Source organism: Podarcis bocagei (assembly GCF_964188305.1).
Source record: "Podarcis bocagei genome assembly, chromosome: 4".
In the NCBI taxonomy this organism is placed as follows: Eukaryota; Metazoa; Chordata; class Lepidosauria; order Squamata; family Lacertidae; genus Podarcis; species Podarcis bocagei.
The window spans coordinates 59,518,594-59,539,213 of record NC_138128.1 but is presented as its reverse complement, the minus strand read 5'-3'; the positions used below and the strand labels follow the sequence as shown (position 1 = coordinate 59,539,213).

General features: G+C 39.0%; 1 protein-coding gene across 6 annotated transcripts in view; it reads right to left on the bottom strand.

Moving 5' to 3' along the window:
• The window catches only part of EDRF1 (erythroid differentiation regulatory factor 1), a 36,258-nt gene that overhangs the window by 14,410 nt on the left and 1,228 nt on the right, over positions 1-20,620 (bottom strand). For 3 of the 6 annotated variants that reach the window (XR_014007836.1, XM_081192840.1, XM_081192838.1), the window contains exons 2-19: positions 19,397-19,605; positions 18,682-18,748; positions 16,588-16,713; positions 15,683-15,807; positions 13,932-14,088; positions 13,599-13,700; positions 13,201-13,322; positions 11,089-11,200; positions 10,464-10,611; positions 9,511-9,619; positions 8,412-8,523; positions 7,330-7,590; positions 6,716-6,787; positions 6,466-6,616; positions 6,108-6,296; positions 3,231-3,431; positions 1,870-2,088; positions 230-453 (exon numbers count right to left, since the gene is read on the bottom strand). Coding sequence is in view for 5 of the 6 variants with exons in the window: in XM_081192840.1 (XP_081048966.1) it covers positions 230-453; positions 1,870-2,088; positions 3,231-3,431; positions 6,108-6,296; positions 6,466-6,616; positions 6,716-6,787; positions 7,330-7,590; positions 8,412-8,523; positions 9,511-9,619; positions 10,464-10,611; positions 11,089-11,200; positions 13,201-13,322; positions 13,599-13,700; positions 13,932-14,088; positions 15,683-15,807; positions 16,588-16,713; positions 18,682-18,748; positions 19,397-19,605 (2,706 nt within the window). In the remaining variant the exon portion in view is untranslated. The remainder of the gene's footprint in view (positions 1-229; positions 454-1,869; positions 2,089-3,230; positions 3,432-6,107; positions 6,297-6,465; positions 6,617-6,715; positions 6,788-7,329; positions 7,591-8,411; positions 8,524-9,510; positions 9,620-10,463; positions 10,612-11,088; positions 11,201-13,200; positions 13,323-13,598; positions 13,701-13,931; positions 14,089-15,682; positions 15,808-16,587; positions 16,714-18,681; positions 18,749-19,396; positions 19,606-20,620) is intronic. The other 3 variants (XM_081192842.1, XM_081192841.1, XM_081192839.1) reach the window with 2 other exon arrangements.

Sequence of the window (20,620 nt, the reverse complement as noted above, 5' to 3'; positions counted from 1 at the left end):
ACAAATTAAGTACTTAACCTGAGGTACCACTGTAAACATTTCTTATATTTTTGGAACTAAACTTACATAGACATATAATCTAAATCCAAGACAGAAATACTCAATAAATATTCATTTCAAAAAGGCAACATAGGATTTCTGTATGTCTAGGCATCCACTAATCACAGTAGAGACCTACTCTTCTATCTAGGAATTGCAATCAGCTTAAGATGATTGGGGTGGTTGTTACCTTATTATAATAAAGAGCCTCTTCATGGGAAAATTCTCTTTTGAAGTCTACTGCAGCAGCACAGTGAGCATGAGCACAAATCCGCATTAATCTTCCCATGTTACACAAGAGAAGAGCAGCATTGGTTGCATCATCAATGGACTCAAAGTTTTGAATCCCTTTTTCGAAACAAGAGAAGCTTTTCTTCCAAAGTTGCTGTTCTGCTGCAGATACAGTTTTGTTCTCTAGAACAGCAGAAAGAGAAAGAGGTACATTTTAAGAAATCAGTAGTATGTGTACTTCCATGGATTAGCTATTTTAATGCCATTCTGAAATTTAAGTACAGTCTTTCAGAAATATGGCTTCCAAGATGGCTGCCAGCGAGAACTGTATTATCTTATTTATAGTGGCTCAAAAAGTGCTACATTAAAGGACCTAAATGTAATTTTATAGAACCCATAAGGACAATTACCTCCAGAAAGGGAAGATGTCTCCAAAGAGAATATTTCACCAACTACTCCAGCATTGAAAAACATTGAAAAACAAAGTGATCTTAGTCCCCCCACTATAAATAATTATATTCAAAATTAGCAAAATCCTGTTGAAGAAACTAGTGTTCAACAGGGAAATCAATTTTAAATCTTCTTCTTTATTAAATTTGTATACTGACCTTTATCCAAAGGTTCACAGCATACAAATACAAAATGAGAATACAAAATACATAATAAAACAAAAGCAAACTAATAACCCCACCTCCCACAAACACACCAAAACGCCTACAGAATGCTTAATCAGCCAAAGGCCTGGTTATAAAGAAACATTTAGCCTATATTATTTTCTATGACAATCTTCCCTATGGTACATATTCTCTTCTACCTTTTCTGCACAATAGACCTGAAAACACTATTGGTCATATTTATGGCATACAGACTGGAAAAAAACAAAACAAAATATAGGCCTCTAGCTTATATGTCAGCACTAATTTAGAGAGAAAAAATGTTTCAAATCCTTATCTTCAATTAATTCCAAGTGTTAGTGCCAAGCAATTGTACAGGCCAGAGCAGATGTAATGCAGCCTGTCCCTTACCTATGAAGGGATGGCACAAGGCTGCATGGCCACACACTGCATCTGTTTACCCCACCCCACAGCAAAAAAGTTCAAATTTGTCAGTTTTTAAATAAATTACTATGAGTAACCTAAACATTAGTAATGACTACCACTAATGCAAGTTCTGTATTAAGCTAGATTTGAACACAGCTTGGCATTCAAGGAAAGTGTCAGGGGAGGAGGGGGAGGAGATCCAATCCCCTGTTCCCAATCATTTTGCTGTGGTTGGCAATGGTTATGTTAAGTCTGTGCCAGTCCCTTGTGATGGAAGTGGTTCCATCTCCACTGCAGGGCTTTTGTTTCAATTAACTTTAGGATATATAGGGCAGTTTCCAAAACCTGAATTTACTTTGTACTGCACAATAAACCATGATCTTCACCGTATCTTCCAATTCTAGTCTTCTTTCAGATCATTAAAAATCCTACATCTAACAAAAATTAAAACACCAGTAGAAAACTCTCTCTCTCTCTCTCTCTCTCTCTCTCTCTCTCTCTCTCTGTGTGTGTGTGTGTGTGTGTATGTAGATAAATAGAAAGAGATAAATATACTTGCCCCCTCTTTCACTCTGTAATGCAGCAGCTTGGTTCATGTAAAATACTCCAATTTCATTTCGGATGTTACCCATTCTCTTCAGCACTTGTGTATATTGTTCTGGATTCCGCCCTTTTAAATTACTAAAAAGCAAAATTTCATTAGCTGCCTCATAGCATTTGCAGCTAATTGAAAGCTGGCATTCCAAATCTGTAGACAAGTCAGTAGCCCAAGAAAATACTAGAAGAGAAAATTAAAACACCACTGTAATTTTTTGCTATATCGCCATTTCTAAAGAACCATAAAAGTGTATTCGAAACAATTGACAACAGCCACTCAAGAGATTATATCTGTGTATAAAGAACTCTACAGCTTTTAAAAGCTCTGCAAAATGAATGGTTTTGTTATAAAAATACTTTATATTGATTTAATTTTATGAATGCGAAAAAAACCTTTCGGTGGCCGTTTTCATTTTGAGTACTGTCTGGAACATTGCTGCACAAGTGTCTCAAGCATTCATTGCAAAGTGATACTATATGGTTAGAAATAATAAAATTCTCTCTATGCCCTATTCTGGGTGAGTGGGTGTTCAGTTGTGGGGCCACACAGTTAAGCACTGCCCTTGTACAGAGGATTGCTACCCACTTCTTTACATGCAGAAAATGGGGCATGGTGACAAGGGCAGGACTAGCTCACCTGGCCCCATAACCCCCATTCCTCAAAGGAGTGGAGCAATTGTCTGAACCCTGCAGCTGTGAAGCCAACACCTGTACTCAGTAGTTTAAGCAGGGGACATCCAGAGAGTGAAAACTATCATTCCACAGGGACTTCAGCACTGTCTATATTTGTCTTGTATAGTCTTATCACCACTGTCTGTATTTAGATGCCATGGTAACTTACAGACCTTTAGCAAAAACTGCTGCCAATGGATGAAACCAACAAGGGTCTCCATCCTCTGCCAAGTGTGATACATTTTAAAGTTTATGCAAATATTATTTTGGTCCAGGGCATTTGTCATGTCTTTTAAGAAGACAGAGCAAGGGGAGAAGAAAGGATGGGATCAGCAGCATCTTGACCAAGAATGTTGACTCCACCTGCAAATACCTCTCTCCTATTTTGAACAGGACCTTCCAAAAACTATGCTACAAATATATACAACGCAACCTACAACTGCGTTGATGCCCCTTATGCTTTTACCTTTACCTTTTTGGTTCCACCTGTAGCCTTTGGTTTTAAACATAGCATTATTTTATGTATTGCTTTACAGATTGTTGTGTAGACCACTTTGTAATCCTGTACAGTGAAATATGGTGTATAAACATCAGGAGTAAATAAAGAACCAATTAGCTGAATACACTGTAATTCAGACGCTAAATCATTACCTTGGCAACTGGATTCTCTGTGAAGACTATGTAGTATTTCCTGATCTTCTTTTGTTTGATAGTTATACTCTTCAAGATATGCAGCTCTGTTGTTTGCATTCTGGGCCAGCATTAGTTGGATATCACCACAAAGAGTTAAACTCTGACAAAGAAACAGGAGTACTTCAGAAAGCATGTTGGTGCAGAGGCAGCAATATGTATCTAGTTGGAGGGAAGTAAGAAAGGAAGCCAGTGAACAGGATGCCTTTTTGATATGAAGCCACACGAAGAAACTGTGCACATGTACGATCTTTTCTGTGAACCGCCCTGAGACCTCCAGATATAGGATGGTACAGTGGTACCCCGCAAGACGAACGCCTCGCAAGACGGAAAACCCGCTAGACGAAAGGGTTTTCCATTTTGGAGGCGCTTCGCAAAACGAATTTCCCTATGGGCTTGCCTCGCAAGACGACAGCCCATAGGGAAATCTCCGGGACAGCGGGGAAGCGCAGCGCGTCTTCCCCACTGTCCTCGGACCTCCTCCAGGCGCGTGGCATCGGAACGAAGCTCCGATGCCGGGCGGGGGGGGGGGACGCCTCCTCCCGCCGCGCGGCATCGGATGGCTTTCCTGAAGACTTGGGGTGGGAGGAGGGTTTTCCTTCCCACCGCCAACATTCAGAATGCTGTTCTGAATGTTGGCGGCAGGGAGGAAAAACCCTCCTCCCACGCAAGCCCCGGGAACAGAGAACAAGCCCCGCCTTCCCCTCTGTTCCCGTACCTGTCCTGAAGGCTTGCGGTGCGGAGAAAAGCCCTTCTCCACACCGCCAGCCTGGCAAGCGGTTTCCCTAGGAACGCATTCATTGATTTTCAATGCATTCCTATGGGAAACCGTGCTTCGCAAGACGAAAAACTCGCAAGAAGAAAAAACTTGCGGAACCAATTAATTTCGTCTTGCGAGGCACCACTGTATATAAATTCAATAAATCCTCCTCCTCCTCCTCATCTTCTGGAAGCATTAATGTATGCATGCTTATTTATACAAGTTCAAACTTGTCAACTTAGATTGCCAGTACCAAGCACAGCTGTGTTCTCAAATATTATGATAATGACAACTGTACATTGGCTAGAGCATGGGTTGTCAACCTGGTCCCTACCACCCACTAGTGGGTGTTTCAGGATTCTAGGTGGGCGGTAGGGGGTTCTACGGCACAAGCTGAATCCTCCTTCCATCGAGCACTGGTGGGAGTTAAGGAAATTTTACCATCAAGAAAGATGCATTAGTAGGCAGTAGGTATAAAAAAGTTGACTACCCCTTGGCTAGAGCAACATTACACACCCAGGTTCTGGGGCTATATCACCTCTTCTTTTCAGCTTTTTATTCAATGTGGTAAAATGCATCACATGTTCCTTGCAATTTCTCTAAGGACATATGAATTCAAAATACCGGAGTGTGAGTGAATGTGCTGGAAGTGTGCTTTTAAAAAAGGCTTTTTTTATTTCTTTTTATTGAATTTCACTTAAATAACCAAAAGAAAAAACAAAACAAGTTACAGAAAAAAGAAAAGGAAAAAAAGGAAAAAATATCCATACATAACACAAAAATAGCATCAATTTCCGTTACAGTTCCTTGTCTTACTCCTTGAATCTTTATATCTTTAGATATTTAGATCTTTCCTCTACACACCTTCCCTCCCGATTTTGGGCTTCTTGATAAAAATTCTTTCTTTCTTCTGCAGTTAAGAGTTGTTAATGGTTTGCGCATCATAAGATTTATATCAGACCTGCTGTAGTTTTTAAGTTTCTATAGCTTCCTTCAATATATACCACAAATTTATTCCAATCGCTAATAAACTTTGTATTTTTTTGGTTTCTAATTTTTTGCGTCATTTTTGCTAATTCAACATATTCAAATAATTTTGTTTGCCAATCTCTGACCGTTGGGGTATTTGGACTTTTCCAATTTTGTGCAATTAATATTCTAGCCGCTGTCGAATATTGGAATAGTGTTTTATCTTCTTTTTTAATTTCATCCCCAATTATTCCTAATAGGAAGGCCTCTGGTCTTTTAGGGAAAGTGTATTTAAATATATTTTTTAACTCGTTATAAATCAGATCCCAAAATTTCTTCATTTCCTCGCAAGTCCACCACATATGGTAGAAATTGCCTTCTTTAATTTTACACTTCCAGGAGGCCTTATTTCCTGTTTTGTACATTTTTCCTAGTTTTGCTGGTGTGATGTACCACCTATAAATCATCTTTTCTAAATTTTCTCTAAGCGTGACGCATGCCGTGAATTTCATTCCACAACTCCATAATTTCGACCACTTTTCATATTCTATATTGTATCCCAAGTCCATTGCCCATTTTGTCATAACCTCCTTTACTTCTTCATCTTTAGTGTCCCATTCCAATAATATATCATACATTTTGGATAATAACTTGGTTTTGCCTTCAATTATTTCTATCTGAAATTTAGATTTTTTCTCACTTATCCCTACTTTTTTGTCTTCCATCCATATTGCTTTTAAAGAAGGCTTTAAAACAGTGCTGGGAAATCTCCAGTCTGTAGGCCTTATTAGGTCTGACCATCTAAAACAAACTCTGGTCAGTTTCTAAATACGTCAACTACAAACCGTGGATTATATAGCTGACTTCTGTAACTAACCAGTGTTTAATACACAATATTTTGTCTGTATGTAACAAGTCATGTGTCATGGATGGTGAATCTAAACTCCACCAAAGTTCTTTTCCCAGCTACAGGAGGAGGAGAGGAGGGAAACATGGAAGTCCATAGCAGCTCCTTCTTGTTCATGAATGTAGAGTGCAGACATAGGCTGAGTATTATAACCAATTGCCATTTTATATCTAGAACCTACAATAAAAATATTCCAACTTACCATGGCACTGTAAAGCTAGTTTTATGTACCGTAATGCTCTCCCATATTTCTGAAGACTCACAGCAGCATCAGAGAGAACATAGTAAGCCTTTGAGGATTTCAAGATCAGCTGAAGCTTCATTTTGTACTGCCAAGATCCAGGGATCATTCCTGACTGACTAGAATGTTTAACTTCCCGAAATGAGCCCACTATAATTAAAAAATAAAGCAATTCATTCTTAGGGATCTTTGAATTAAAATTTAGAATATGAACTGGTAAAGGTTAATTATAGGAACTTATATATCTATATCAAAAAGCTTTTTTTTTTTTTTTTAACCATTCTACTAAATTTGAGAAGAGGGAGTGAGACAAACTTACTTTTGTCTAAAAACAAGGCCATCTGCTTTTCAAGACACTCAGGTCCAACACTTGTTGATTCATCTTCATACTTTAATGGAATGGGAGTGCTGGGATCTGCAGCAGGAAGATCACTTTCCTTCTTGATGCTGCTGTCTACAGATTTTAAGCCCTGTTTTAAACAAAAACAAAAAGACTTTTAGTTATTATTTGCACTTTCAAAGGATGTTAGGATACGATGCATTAAAACAATAAGTAAAACAAAACTTACTTCAAGAACATAGTTGAGCACTAGTCTGCACCTTTCTTCAGTGTCGTGGCAAACTGGAAATGCACAACTAGGCTGCACAGAAAAGACAAAAGAAAACACTCCATTGAATCAGAAGAATTCAGCAGAAATTCCTCTCATCAGAAGCCATTAGAGGAATAATCAATGATTATGTTCTCAATAAAGTTAAATCTTTAAAAAGGGCTATGGACTCAGGCTTTCAATATTCTTATTATGATATAATGAAGCTAAGCTAATGACGACTGACTGAAAACATTTAAATGAGCCCCATCCTGCAGCCACATCTATTTTCCCAAGACCTACTGCCCTAGTTTGACCCTGGCTATTTTCCTCAAAAACATCACTCAGAAAACCCCGGATCTTCAGAAATAAACTATTAAGAAAAATTATTCACTTTCCACACATTATTCTATGAAAGACAAATACATATATACGGTGAAAATGTCCTACGCCTTCCTCTATGCCTTTTTTGTATTGTGGTGATAGCTGGCATTTGAGGGAAGGCTTTACCTCCCTGGCAAAGGTATGCTAATTAACACGATTATGTCTTATTACAAAATATAATCTCAATCTTAATTGAGCCAGTTAACACTTACACGTATTTGATGAGTAGATTTGTATTTTTCAGGTACAGACAGTTCTCCAACTGATTTTATTACAGCAACTGCTTTGTTGTCATCAGGAGGATCTGAACTGGTACTATAGGAACCATTTTCATCACTATCAGGCATTTCCTCTTCCTCCTCACTGTAGCTTTCATCAGAATTACCATTTAAGGGGAACTCACCACCCTCTTCTTTTTTTGGCTCATCAAGCTGGAACAGTTCTGAGAGCATGTAGTTTGCTGAAGCAATAATCTTGATTCAGAAAAGGGGAAAGATCAATACAAGTGGTTTCTCAAAGTTATAGAGACCAACATTTTTATGCCTTTAAAAGTTTTATGCCTTTAAAAGTTAAGGGAAGGTAGATAATGTGAGGAAGAAAAAAATGAAACCTGAGGGGCTAGGAAAGGAAGAAAAAAATGGAACTATCAGTTTTGGCTGGAGTGTGGGAGGGGAATAAAGAACAACCAGGCCTTTTGGGGAGAGAAACACCAGTTCCCAGATTCAGTCGTTGGCATCTGCACTTAGGGCTCCCCTGTTGGAGAGTCACTGGCAAGCAATATAGGCAATACTGAATGAGATGGACATGACTTTTTAAGAAACTGAGTACAAGGCAGAGATTAAGCCACTTTTTTGATGACCCAGTTTTCTGCTCCAACAGAAGGCAAACCACCATGTTTATAAGAAGCCAAATTTCCCTTCTCTCTTGGCCATTCAACTCACCCCTCCCCTAGATCGTCACCCATACCCAAATACACACCCTACTGAACTACCTAAAACAGGAGTGCTTGAGCCCAAGGTTTGCTTCTGATCATTCACATAATGCTAAATGCACATGGTTTGGGATTTCTCCTGAAACTGAATAGAGCAAGAGAGAGGAGTGAATATAATGATTTTTCCAGATGCTTTGCTTAGGGCATATGGAGCCTATACTTGTACATTGGAATAAAATGATTAATACATAATTCATTTAACTATTCTGATGGGGTTAGTTGTGACCTCTCTCTCTCCATGAAGTGTTTTCCCTTTAGGTGTCACTGGTATCGGGAACATTTGCCTCAGAATACAATTCTTACCTGAGGATGTCTACCCTTGTCCAACAACTTCACACAGTTAAGGAGTAATGTTCTGATAGTACCATAATGCTTCCTGTTTTGGTTTTTCTTCAACATCATATTGCAAGCAACTCTAAGAGAACGTAAAATGAACAGAAAGCAAACTATAAAGGCCCTCTCATACTGACCGTGCAACATCTACTGAAACAACGGTTATCAATTTTGTATTTATTATTTCCAAATTAGCTAGTTTCATATATGGTGTGTTGTATTAAAGATTATTTCAAAACACATTCCCAGAAAAAAAATCAATTTTGCCTTAGTTGCAACAAAGGCTACATCATACAATTAAATACTGCATCTGGTTCTGGATATAACTATACAGAAATGGTAATATCTGGAGGCTATAATGACCTTACTTGACATTGGTCCAATCAAATACTTTTTTCTTGCACTTTCTGCTTCTGTCCTTCCAGCTCAAAACCCCTCGAAGGAATGCATTTAAATATATTGAAAGGTTAAGAACTTCATCATCATGAACACCACCCTTATATTAAAAATCCTCAAATTTAATAATGCTAAGAGAAACATGAAACCAGAACTTACCCTCTAGTGTTAAAGAATTGTGGAATGCAACAGATGAGTAGAAAATGAGGCTTATATATTTTGTACCCCTTTAAGATCAGCTTTACCCTGACATTTGCAGGAGTGTAAAAAATCACTCTGATCCCAACACTCTGAAAATTTTCCTGGGACAAATTTTCATCAGCATGGAGGGACACTGAATTGCTCTGGCTGGCCTTACAGTGAAGTTAAGAAACCACTTTCAGCCCCACTTCACTTTTTCTCTCTCAGGACAGCTTCATAATAGTTCTCTACCAATATCATGCAGTTCTCCTTAGCATCCCCATAGTGACTTCTGCCACCATCCTGCTACAACGGCAAAGTACGCCAGTACAGAAGCAGAGAAATGCTAGCTTTCTTGACTTCCTGCAGTGGGGCTACAAGCCTAGCATGTGTTCTACAGATTGCATAGATTTGGGTTGTAATCCTCAAGCTGAACAGTATCATTCAGACCTTTTCCTGTGTTTATAGTACTAACCATACAAGGCAAACTTACTTGTAAAGAAGAATTGCCACTGGCATCGTGAAGGGGTTTTGGTATTTATCTTCTGTCTCTTCACAGAGAGTGGTCAGGTCATACAGCTTTACGATATCACTTCCACTTGCTGAAAGAATTTTTTTTCCCCCATAAGTGTATGCTTGAAAAAGTATGGGTCCCACAATAAAATAAGGGAAAACTAGAATTTTTGGTCGCACTTGATCAAACAAGGAAAGAACAACACGAGACAGAATGGCTAGAGTGATCTCAGTTTAGACTCCTTATTCCTTGCTTAGCTTCCAAGCCCCTCCCTCCTAGCATCACAAAAGTAGGAATGAAGGAAGCACAAAAACAAGAGGGAGCAACCTTCTGTTCCTGTCTGTTGATACATTGTGCATGTACAGTGGTACCTCGGGTTACAAACACCTTGGGTTACAAACACTTTGGGTTACAGACTTTGCTAACCCGGAAGTAGTACATCAAGTTAAGAACTTTACCTCAGGATGAGAACAGAAATTGTGTGGTGGTGGCGCGGCAGCAGCGGGAGGCCCCATTAGCTAAAGCGGTACCTCAGGTTAAGAAGGTTCCAGGTTAAGAACGGACCTCCGGAACGTATTAAGTTCGTAACCAGAAGTACCACTGTAATAAGATGTTGCTCTTTTCCTGAGCTACCAGAGCAGCCCAAGTTGCTGCCCCTAGTCTAACAGAGCATGGGTCTGTGGCAGGAGTACCCTACTCTGTGTACACAGCATGCTGCCACCACATGCTATGGGGAGGGAGGGAGGAAAGAAAGAAGGAAGGGAGGGAGGGAGCACCATCTACATTGCCAGGTGCCCAGCAGAGACCCTCAGGAAAGAGGCAAAAATACCGACACCATATATTGTACAATTGTCTGTGAACCTAGGAATCTTCCCTACCCTAAATCATGGTAATTCTGCAAGTTACCTTTAAAAAAATGGAAAAATGCTCACCTTTAAACAGCCAATAAGTATGCCCTTCTTTGGTACAGTTAGCTTTCAGAAATGATAAAATATTTTGAGCAATATCTTTTATTACTTTGGTAGAGAAATTTGAGTTTTCCAAGTTGGGTATATCCTCTGTCTTAATCATTTCGTATTTCTAAAACAAACAAAAAACCCATTAGAAGCACTGTTTATGCTACAAGGAAGTCATTGCCTTCCATGCATTCTTAGAATCAGAAAACTGTAGAGTTGGAACATTCCCCTGAGGGTCATCTAGTCCAACCCCCTGCAATGCAGGAATCTGGCCCACAACCTTATCTGGGTGGGTTTGAACCACCAACCTTCTGGTTAACAGTCATACACACTAACCCAATGCACCTTTCGTATTTTTGTTGTGGTTTAAGAATTTCATTATTAACGTGCCCACTAAAATCTCTTGCCAAGTCTGAATGGGCTTATGAAGTAGTACCAACAAAATATTCCTTTTCAATACACCAATGCAATGATGCCCTAAACCGGTTGCCATCTAAGTGAAAAAAAACCTGCTTGAAAACTGTGGCTTAACAATTGTGCAATCATATTTTACTGACCAAGAACAAATACAGTAATCAGAGCAACAGAATTCAAAACTTACCTGAACAATTCCATTTACATGGAAACACATCACAAGTTCTGGCACATTGCAGATCAAATTGTCCAGCCAATAGTCAATGCCAGTTAGCACATTAATTGGTTTATTGTTATCCCTACAAACAGAAATATATGTAGTGTTATTTCAGTAAAATGAACCAGACTCATTAAAATCTACAAATAGAAACTTTGTTCCCCTTCAGTTAGGTCCAAAATTCATAGAGTATCTGTAATACATTTTAGTCAGTAGGGTACATACAAAGGCTGAGAAAGGCACAAAACACATGGTTTTTACACAAGAACTGCTTTTTTACTTTCTGGTATTGGCTACAGCACTGTGTTAAAAGCTTGAGACTGTGAATAAAAAAAGTTTATGAGAAGCATTTCTAAGGCAACACTTTAAGAACCAGTAAGTTAGGGAATCACCTGTAGGGAGAAAGAGTAGTCTCCAGGTGAGGTATAGAGGCCAGAAGTGAGAAAAGCATAAGCCACCACAGTCCAATTGTGCAGAAGAAAGAACTGTGATTACATGTTTACACACACACCCTATGTGGCCCACAGCTCTATTTCTCCTTTAAGAACTACAGGTGTGACAGCTGATGTCCTGGACTGGTGTCTTGCCTAAGTTATGGACTGGATGAGAGCCAATAAACTGAGGCTTAATCCAAATAAGGTAGAGGCACTGTTACTGGGTGGTTCCCTAGACTGGATAGATGGGAGACTGCCTGTTCTTGATGGGGTTATGCTCCTTCTTAAGGAGCAGATACATAGCTTGGGAGTGCTCCTGGATCCATTGTTGTCACTTGGGGCCCAGGTGGCCTTGGCACAGAGTGCCTTCTGTCAGCTTTGGCTGGTGGGCCCAGCTACACCCCTATCTGGACAGGGATAGCCTAAATTTTGTTGGCTATGCTCTGGTAACCTCTAGGTTACATTATTTGCAATGTGTTCTATATTGAGCTGCCTCTGAAGACGGGTGGGAAACTTCAGCTGGTGCAGAATTTGGCAGTCAGGGCAAGATGGTTTGAGCATATTAACACCATTCCTGGCCTGACTGCACTGGCTGCCCATCAGTTTCCAGGCCCAATTCAAAGTGCTGGACTGCCTCATATGAACTGACTCAGACCCTGCAATCATCATCTGGAGCGCTTCTTCATGTGAATGCTCCATAAGAGATCTAGAGGGTGATAATGCAAGAACAGGCCTTTTCTGGGGGGGCTCCTCATCTGTGGAATGCTCTCCCCAGAGAGGCTTGCCTGGCGCCATCATTACATGTCTTTAGGAGCCAGGCAAAACATTCCTCTTTACCCAGGCCTTTGGCCATTAAATAATCTATGGCCTGTTAAATCTGGGGGAATGCTATTATGAGTATTTTTTAAATTATACTGTGTATTATTATGTCATGTATTATGTCTTTATTATGAAGATGTGTAAATTATGTTTTTAATGTTATACACCAACCTGGGATCTTTGGATAAAGAGTAGTATATAAACTGAATAAATAATAATAATAAATATTTGGGGAAAATACATGGGAAAGAATACAAAACAACAGGAGCAGGGAGTGTCATCAAATACAGGAAATAAATCTATCAAGGCTTTTTAAACAGGCAATATTTTGATTTCCACCCTAGTCTCTCTCAAAATCTCAAGGCAGATTGCAAATGTGAGATTAATTAAAATATTGTATTTCCAGGTAAGCATGCATAGAACTGTGGCCTTATAAAGTCTTTATAACACTTTACAGATGAAGGTTTGTTTAAAGGTTTCAAAATAACTCTGATAACTTCTCAAAGTAGTCAAGAAGTCAAATCAAGATTAAATGTATGGGGCTATAGCCATACTCAAAGTAGGCCCACTGAAATCAATGGGTCTACTCTGAGAATGGCCACTCTGAGTAGACTCTGGCCCTCAAGATAGTGGGAACTCAGAATCTTTATCAGACAACAGAACGATTGCCAGAGACGGAATGGTGGTGATAGGTACCCCATAGTATAAACAGTATCCCAGCTCACAAAACCACGATTAATCATCATGCTAGACACACAGAATAACCAAACAGCAAAATTAGCCTGCTTCATAGATATGTTGCACTGATTTTAAGTGTTTAGTAATTCACCTGAGACGCAAGCTCACAGCTGGGTATCTTCCTCCTCCAAATATAGGCATATTTGATCCAACCAACATGTGAATATCTTCAAATGTCCACAAGATGTTCCGAACAAAGTCATTTTTAAGACCCTTTAAATGTGCAGAGGAAATAGTGAAGCATTTGAAACCATTCTCTTTACACAAAGAAAAATGCAATACAGCCTGCATATATGCAATAAAGCAAATTTCAAGGAAAGAAAATTAAGTACAGCACATAATGACTACGCTGGTCATTCACAATAAAGATCAAGATCACAGATGTCACAAAACAATTGGTACAAGTGAAATTTCTCTCTCAGCTACCCTGTAGATCAAACTGAGTAAGGGGATTGTACTTTTTAGATCAGATGCCACATAAAACCATACCTGACTGTTTCCCCCGTCACTGAACAAAGTAGATAGGTTTTGTTCTTTGGGGACTGAGGACACATCCCCCACTACATATGAGGGCTCAAGAGGCACACTTCCCTGTGAAAAGCACAAGGATATAAGTGATTCTACTGCTGAGAGTAAGTAAGCTTGGTTTAAGTAACGTATGTAGCAGATGATCAAACTGTCAAAGGTTTTGTTCATTGTGCAACCATGCTGCGCTGCAAAATATTTTTTTACTCTTCCTTTTAGTATATTGCCACCATCTTTACAAGCACGCCTATGAAGCATCAAGACTGCTTTTCTAAGTAAGGCACCTGCCAAATTAACCTGATTAGAAGCACTTGCATCTTCAGAAAGTGAGGAAGGCATTTCAAAAGGGGCTGGCCAAGAAACCCTTCCTGCTTCGGCAGTTTGATCTTCAGTTGTTTCTTCCTGATGTTGCTCTTCAGGAGGAACAGGCTGAGCAGCTCCATCACCATTGATGCTAACAAAACAGACATTATAATTTTAATCAGAAACCTCTCAACCCGTACCATTTAACATTGAGTATTTGTTTATTGTTACTATTAATATGATATCAAAATCAAACACATCTGGGACTCTTTTCGCATCTTATTATTTGCTATCATCTATTTTGATTTCCAGAAGCAGATAATAGCAACATTGGGGCTTTTGGCTACCCAATGTGTCTGCCAGTACAGTATTTGTTTTCCCCCCATGTAGTATTTTCTTAAATTTAAATTTTACAAAAAAGGAAATAAAAGAAAACAACTGTAGTATAGTACAGATGAAGATCACAGCAGCATAATGATTCATGATACAGGTAAGCCCAAATATAGTAGTGTATCTTTTCAGTGCAAACAATTCTGAAAAAAGCTAAGAGATGTCAAATATTGAGTTTCTTATTTGATTTATTTTATGTGTTATTAAAATAATGGCCAACACTAAAGATCCTGATCTGTTTCCTACAACTTTTCCTTATTTATACTCAACATTTCCTGACCTGACCTTCCTTTTTTTAATTGCTGTTTTAACAGATTTAATTGCTGTGCTGTTTTTCTGCACATTTTACTTGTGACGTTCATTTTAATGTTGTGATAAAATTGCTTTATCTTGTGTTTAAATTATGTGCATACCTTTTTTATAACTGATTTTATTCTGTAAACTGCATGGAAGCCACCTTGGTAATTAAGCAGTATATAAATTAACCACCACCAACAATATGGACTTTGCTATTTTCATAGTTGTCACACGTGATTCAATCTTTTTACTGAGCTTTCTACCACAACCGCTGCTAGCTCAGACCCCTTCAGGGTATATGTGAATTGGGGGCGGAGGTTACCCACATATATATCACTTTACACTCACTGACAATGAACACATTTTCCTCTTGATGCCTATTGATATCCTTTGGAGCTCCTTACAATCCCCTTTTGGTCTTTACCATCCTGAATAATGTGGCATCAGCAGCAAACCTGGCCATCTCACTGCTCAGCCCTAACTCAAGATCATTTAATTCCCTTAGCTCTTATAGTTGTCCCTTAGGGAAAAAATGGAATTAAAAATAAATCATGTTCAAACCCCACATTTTAAAGCCCCCCATTTTTTACCACGCAGTTTCAAACAGCTGCACATTCATGGGCGTTTTAAGCTCTCCCTTTTGCAGCAGGCCCTTGCACTTCTCCAATATTCTTTTAAATGTTTATATTCTGCTCCCCCCCCCCAAAGAAATCCACAGCAGCCTACAACAATAAAATATACATTGTGAAAGACAAAAATGAAGCCCCCCTTGAGGATTGGGAATGGTCTCTAGTGGCAAACCGCGAGGAATGAGTCAAGAAGATCAATTTGCACTTGCTTTTGTCTGCATTTCAGCTAATGTTCAAGAACAATGAACTGGTTGCTAAATTCCAAAGGGCCAGCCATATTAGTCTTCTGTAGCAAAAAGACTTGTGGCACAAGTTTTGAAAAACTTGTTTTTACTTCAGGCGTAGACACATACCAGGAAAACCACAAAGCAGATCGATTAATTTTGATAAAACAGCACAGAGTTTATGGGGAAAAATTACAAAAGATACCTGTAGTATAAAAATTTGGAAAGTATAGCTTTCTGGTACCAGTGTTCTTTGCTCTTCTTCTTTCGTTGCCACTTCTGATCTATTAATCTCTGGTAGAATTCCTTTAACCATGTCCAATCTCCAGTCTAAGTAATATAAATAACAAAGCATACAATTAATATTGTAAAGCGTTTTAGTTACCTGAGTAAAGATATTCAATGAATAGGATATTGTATAAAATAAAGCATTTCATATCTATTTTAAAGAGTTACATTTTTACAACTTCAACATCTAAGTTCTTAAATAATTGTTTTAGTGTATATTTCAAAGAACACGATACTTGCATTCCAATTTAAGAAACAGTACTAAATGTAAAACAAAGTGGCTCTATGAAGATCAAGCTCATTTTCTGGGTCATAATCCAAGATGTATCAAACCAGGGGGCCGCATCAGCAGTTTGGTCACCCTCAAAGGGCCAGTTGTATCTGTAGGACTATGTGTAAAGTGGAGGTTTCCTGTGTAGAACGGCCAGCGCCGCTAGAGGGCAGACGTTCTCTGGCTTATAGGCTGCCGCGCATGCGCTGAAGAGGCGGCTTTCTTGTGTCAAAAAAAACAAAAGCGAGAATAAAAGGTGAAGGCTGGCGGCCGGCGGCGGCTACACGGGCCACATGACGAGGTCTGGCGGGCCGGATTCGGCCCGCGGGCCTTGTGTTTGACACCCGTGTAACAAACTCTCCTATAATTAAACAAACATAATATAATATAATATAATATAATATAATATAATATAATATAATATAATATAATATAATATAATATAATATAAACAAACATAATTCCTATAATGTCCTTGAGGGAAAAGGCAACATTAAACAAGAAATAGAACCACTACATGGCCAAAAAATAACTACGACAAAGTTTATCACCTGTGATGATCTCATAAAGAGCTCTTGAATATCTAGATCATCTAGTAAGAGAGTCCTCCCAATCCGATGCACTGCCATACTGACATGAGATTTGCTGTATGGTATCTTAAGAAGCTTTTTAATATTCTGCAGAGTGAAAGATAGACAAACCTTTCCGTTCATTTTCAAACATTAAAGTACATTTTCTACATGGGTCAAAATGACAGTAATACATTTAATAAAAGCATCAACTTTAGACCACAGTTACCACATCCTATACAGTGGTACCTTGATACTCGAACGGCTTGGCTCCCAAACAAATTGTCTCCCAAATGTCGCAAACCTGGAAGTGTTTCGGTTTTGCAAACGTTTTTCGGAAACTGAACTTCTGACATGGCTTCCGTTTGAGTGCAGGAAGTTACTGCAGCCAATCAGAAGCCGTGCCTTGGTTTTTGAATGGTTTCGGGAGTCGAACGGACTCCCAGAGTGGATTAAGTTCGAGAACCAAGGTACCACTGTATCTCAGGGTGGTTCAATGTGTGGCTGAAGGGCCACGTGCCTTTTTGGCGGCCCTCAAGGTTTTTCTTGGCAACCCTCAGCAACATTTCTCTCTCTCTCTCTCTCTCTCTCTCTCTCTCTCTCTCTCTCTCTCTCTCACACACACACACACACACACACACACACACACAGCCTGGGGGGTGGGGTGTCAAATCTGCCCTTGCAATATGCTCTTCCATGCACAACAAGGTAGTGTGTGGCCTGCGGGTTCTATGTCAAAGTACTCTAGCGGCCCACCTGGTATGAAAAGTTGGGCTGCTCTGCTTGGCAAACCAGAATCAGACTGTAGAAGACCTCCAATGTCCAATGAGTGGACTTCTGCTCATGCAACAGAACTTACTTTTCTCTGTCCCACCCGCCCTATCCAAATATACTCCAATTAACTATGGTTTGACAGGATGTCTGAGTTGACAGATGACAGTTATGTGTCCTTGCTGTACCTAGAGACTGGAGTGCTGATCAAATTAAAAATGAAGCAAAAAAGCAGCCATGAAACATAGCTTGTCTGAATATGAGAAAGGTCAAATCATGGTTTGGGGTGAGTTAATGTCAGAGTTGAAAAGGTGATGCATCAACTTTTGATGGGTGGGCAAAGGAGAGTTTCTAATCCTCCTGCTTGTAATCTTCTAATCCTCACCTGGTAAAAGGGAATTTCTTATGTGAAGCAGCAGTCATAGATACTCAAAGTAAAGTTACAGCCTCTCTTACTTGTGTAATATAGATATCTGAACTGGCACAACAGCAACTGGATACTTTCAACTCTTATTTGATCTTTCAGTGGTACCTTTACAAGAGTCGATAATACTAAAAGTAGGATTTAATTAATATTTTAGCCACTAACGGTACCATTATAATGTGTAAATATGTGAGAAAATTCAAGGAGCCTGTGACAGCTCCATGAGGGAGAGTTCTAATTTCAGAAATGATGACACAAACTGCTTAAAACAATTATTACTATATGATGCCCATCCCTGCTCTTCAGCAGTTTATAAAAACTTTAATTGTGCAAAGAGTTTATTCTTAATTTATACTTTGAAGTGGATCAGAATTTCGGCTGCTCTGCTTTGTAGCTCCCTGTCCATATGCACATACCAGAAGTGTTGAAAGTGATATGGGAGAATGCAGACAGGAGGAGGAATCACAAACATCACCAACACGTACACTTCTATTTACAGAAGCTCTGCTTGATGCAAGCCCCTTGAATGAACAGAATGGCACTTTTGTATCCCACCCATTATATAATAGATGACACTTACACATTCTTAAATTAGATGCCATGCACTAAGCCACTATTCTTCTAAAAAACAATATAAAATCTCAATACTGACAGAAGTACACCTTTCATGCTGTCAACACATTGTGAGATTGCTGATACATGATACATTAATGCAGGTAAAATTGTTGAATAAAAGTAAAGCATATAATTATCAAAATCACAACCCAGTTCATTATGACTATTCATCAAAAGCCTCTCTTTTCCAAGGGTAAGAGCTTTAAAAAACTTAATTTCATTAATAACAACTTTGAGTTAAGTCTTTGTTTGCAATGTATACATACCTCAGAATCAGATACAACATCCACATCATTTCCAATTGAGTCAATAAAATCGTACGCCATGCCAAAGCTATTTTTAAAAATAAAAAATATAAAGTGTAACATTAAAAGTAACTAGAATTACATTCTATTGAAGCAGAATTGTATTAGTTAAAGTACTGTATAAATAAATAAATATATTTATAGGTATATGTCAAATCATCATTACAAATCTATTACATAGCAAAATTTCTCTCTCTCTTAGATCAAGGATCCAGATATCCTTGAGTGGAACTCAACTCATGAAAGGGTAAAATGATATTTTTGCCAAAATCACTTGCGTCAGAGGACCTGAGGACTTTCTGGAACAATGTGTGATGCCACAGGAAGCAGTAAAAATAGCTTCTCCATAATTCTGTAAGCAAAAGCATCTGCTGTATTCACAGACTCTTTCGTAAATGAAAAGAAAAGCTCCCCTTGCCAAATAGTTGATAGGAAATAGGATACACAAATACTACCTAACTAGCTTCATTTTTTTAAAAAAAAGAAAATTAAAATGTTTGATATTTTTGTAACCTTTTGATTTTATGAAAGTATGTATGTTATCTTTTTTTAATAGTTAAGTACTCTGACTAACTTGTCACATTTCTTTAAGTAGTATTTCATTATTTGCTTTTAATCAAACTTGGGCAACTTTTCTATAGGTTGAGTGGGGATAAATAATATTTCCAATATTTACCTTGAAAACGGCTTGCCCTTCTTGCTATTACCAAGAATAGTTGCCCCTGCTGGTCCCAGTTTGGCACTTTCGCGTAACCAATTCGCTGGCGGAAGTTTCAGATCAGTCTTCTCTTGAAGGCGGGCAAATGCTGCTTGTGGTGGAGCAGATGAATACTTTACCACAGCACTGCTCTTCACTTCATTGCCCCCAAGAAACAGCACAGAACCCTAATTTGCACAAACAATAAATAGTTTGGTTAGAATAAGGAGATCAGAGTACAATTACAGGTATTATTACATCCTGCTTGTATTATATTTTTCCATTCAATAAAAAGTCCTGCACGCCCAAACTCTGCCCAGACAATCTGCCAACTATATTTATAATGGCTTGTTTTTTAAAGTTTAGATCAGGGGTCAACAAACTTTTTCAGCAGGGGGCTGGTCCAATGTCCCTCAGACCTTGTGGGGGCGGCGGCCTATATTTGGGGGTGGGGAATGAACAAATTCCCATGCCCCACAAATAACCCAGAGATGCATTTTAAATAAAAGCACACATTCTACTCATGTAAAAATATGCTGATTCCCGGACTGTCCGCGGGGCGGATTTAGAAGGTGATTGGGCTAGATCTTGCCCCCAGGCCTTAGTTTGCCTACCCATGGTTTAGATGCAGCTTTGTATGAATGTATCATGTTTTCCTACAACTACATTTGAGAAATGGTGCACACCAAATTTTCTCATGATCTCCTTTCTTGTGTACTCTGCACCTAAAGAGGCAGTAATTTATAGTATGTGGGTGGAACAAGAGTGACCCACTGCAGCCATTCAAAGTCTATGAGAAACCCACACAAATCACTCTCACTCCAAGGTTCAGAGAAAACTCATCCCCTGTAGGAATGCCTTTAACTCCCTTGTCTGGTGAGTGCTGAACTAAGGCAATGACACCCCAACACATAATAATTTAGTGTCTCCATTTCACAGCACTTCCTTCTTTCGTAAAAAGATCCCCCACAAAATACAAAGTAGAAAGGTCCTCATCAAACCAGTAATGAAGAGAGTGGTTGTTATTTGTGCAACCTCAGAAAGATTTCATGCATTCACCACTGTACAGTGGTGAAGAGATGTTACGTAGGTATTCCAATCGTATTGTTCAGCTAAGTGATGCGAGTCACAACCTTCAATAAAGGAGTTAACCCATGAGCCTAACTCCTTGGCAAGGCTGCTCTGCACCTCCAGCTTCTATGG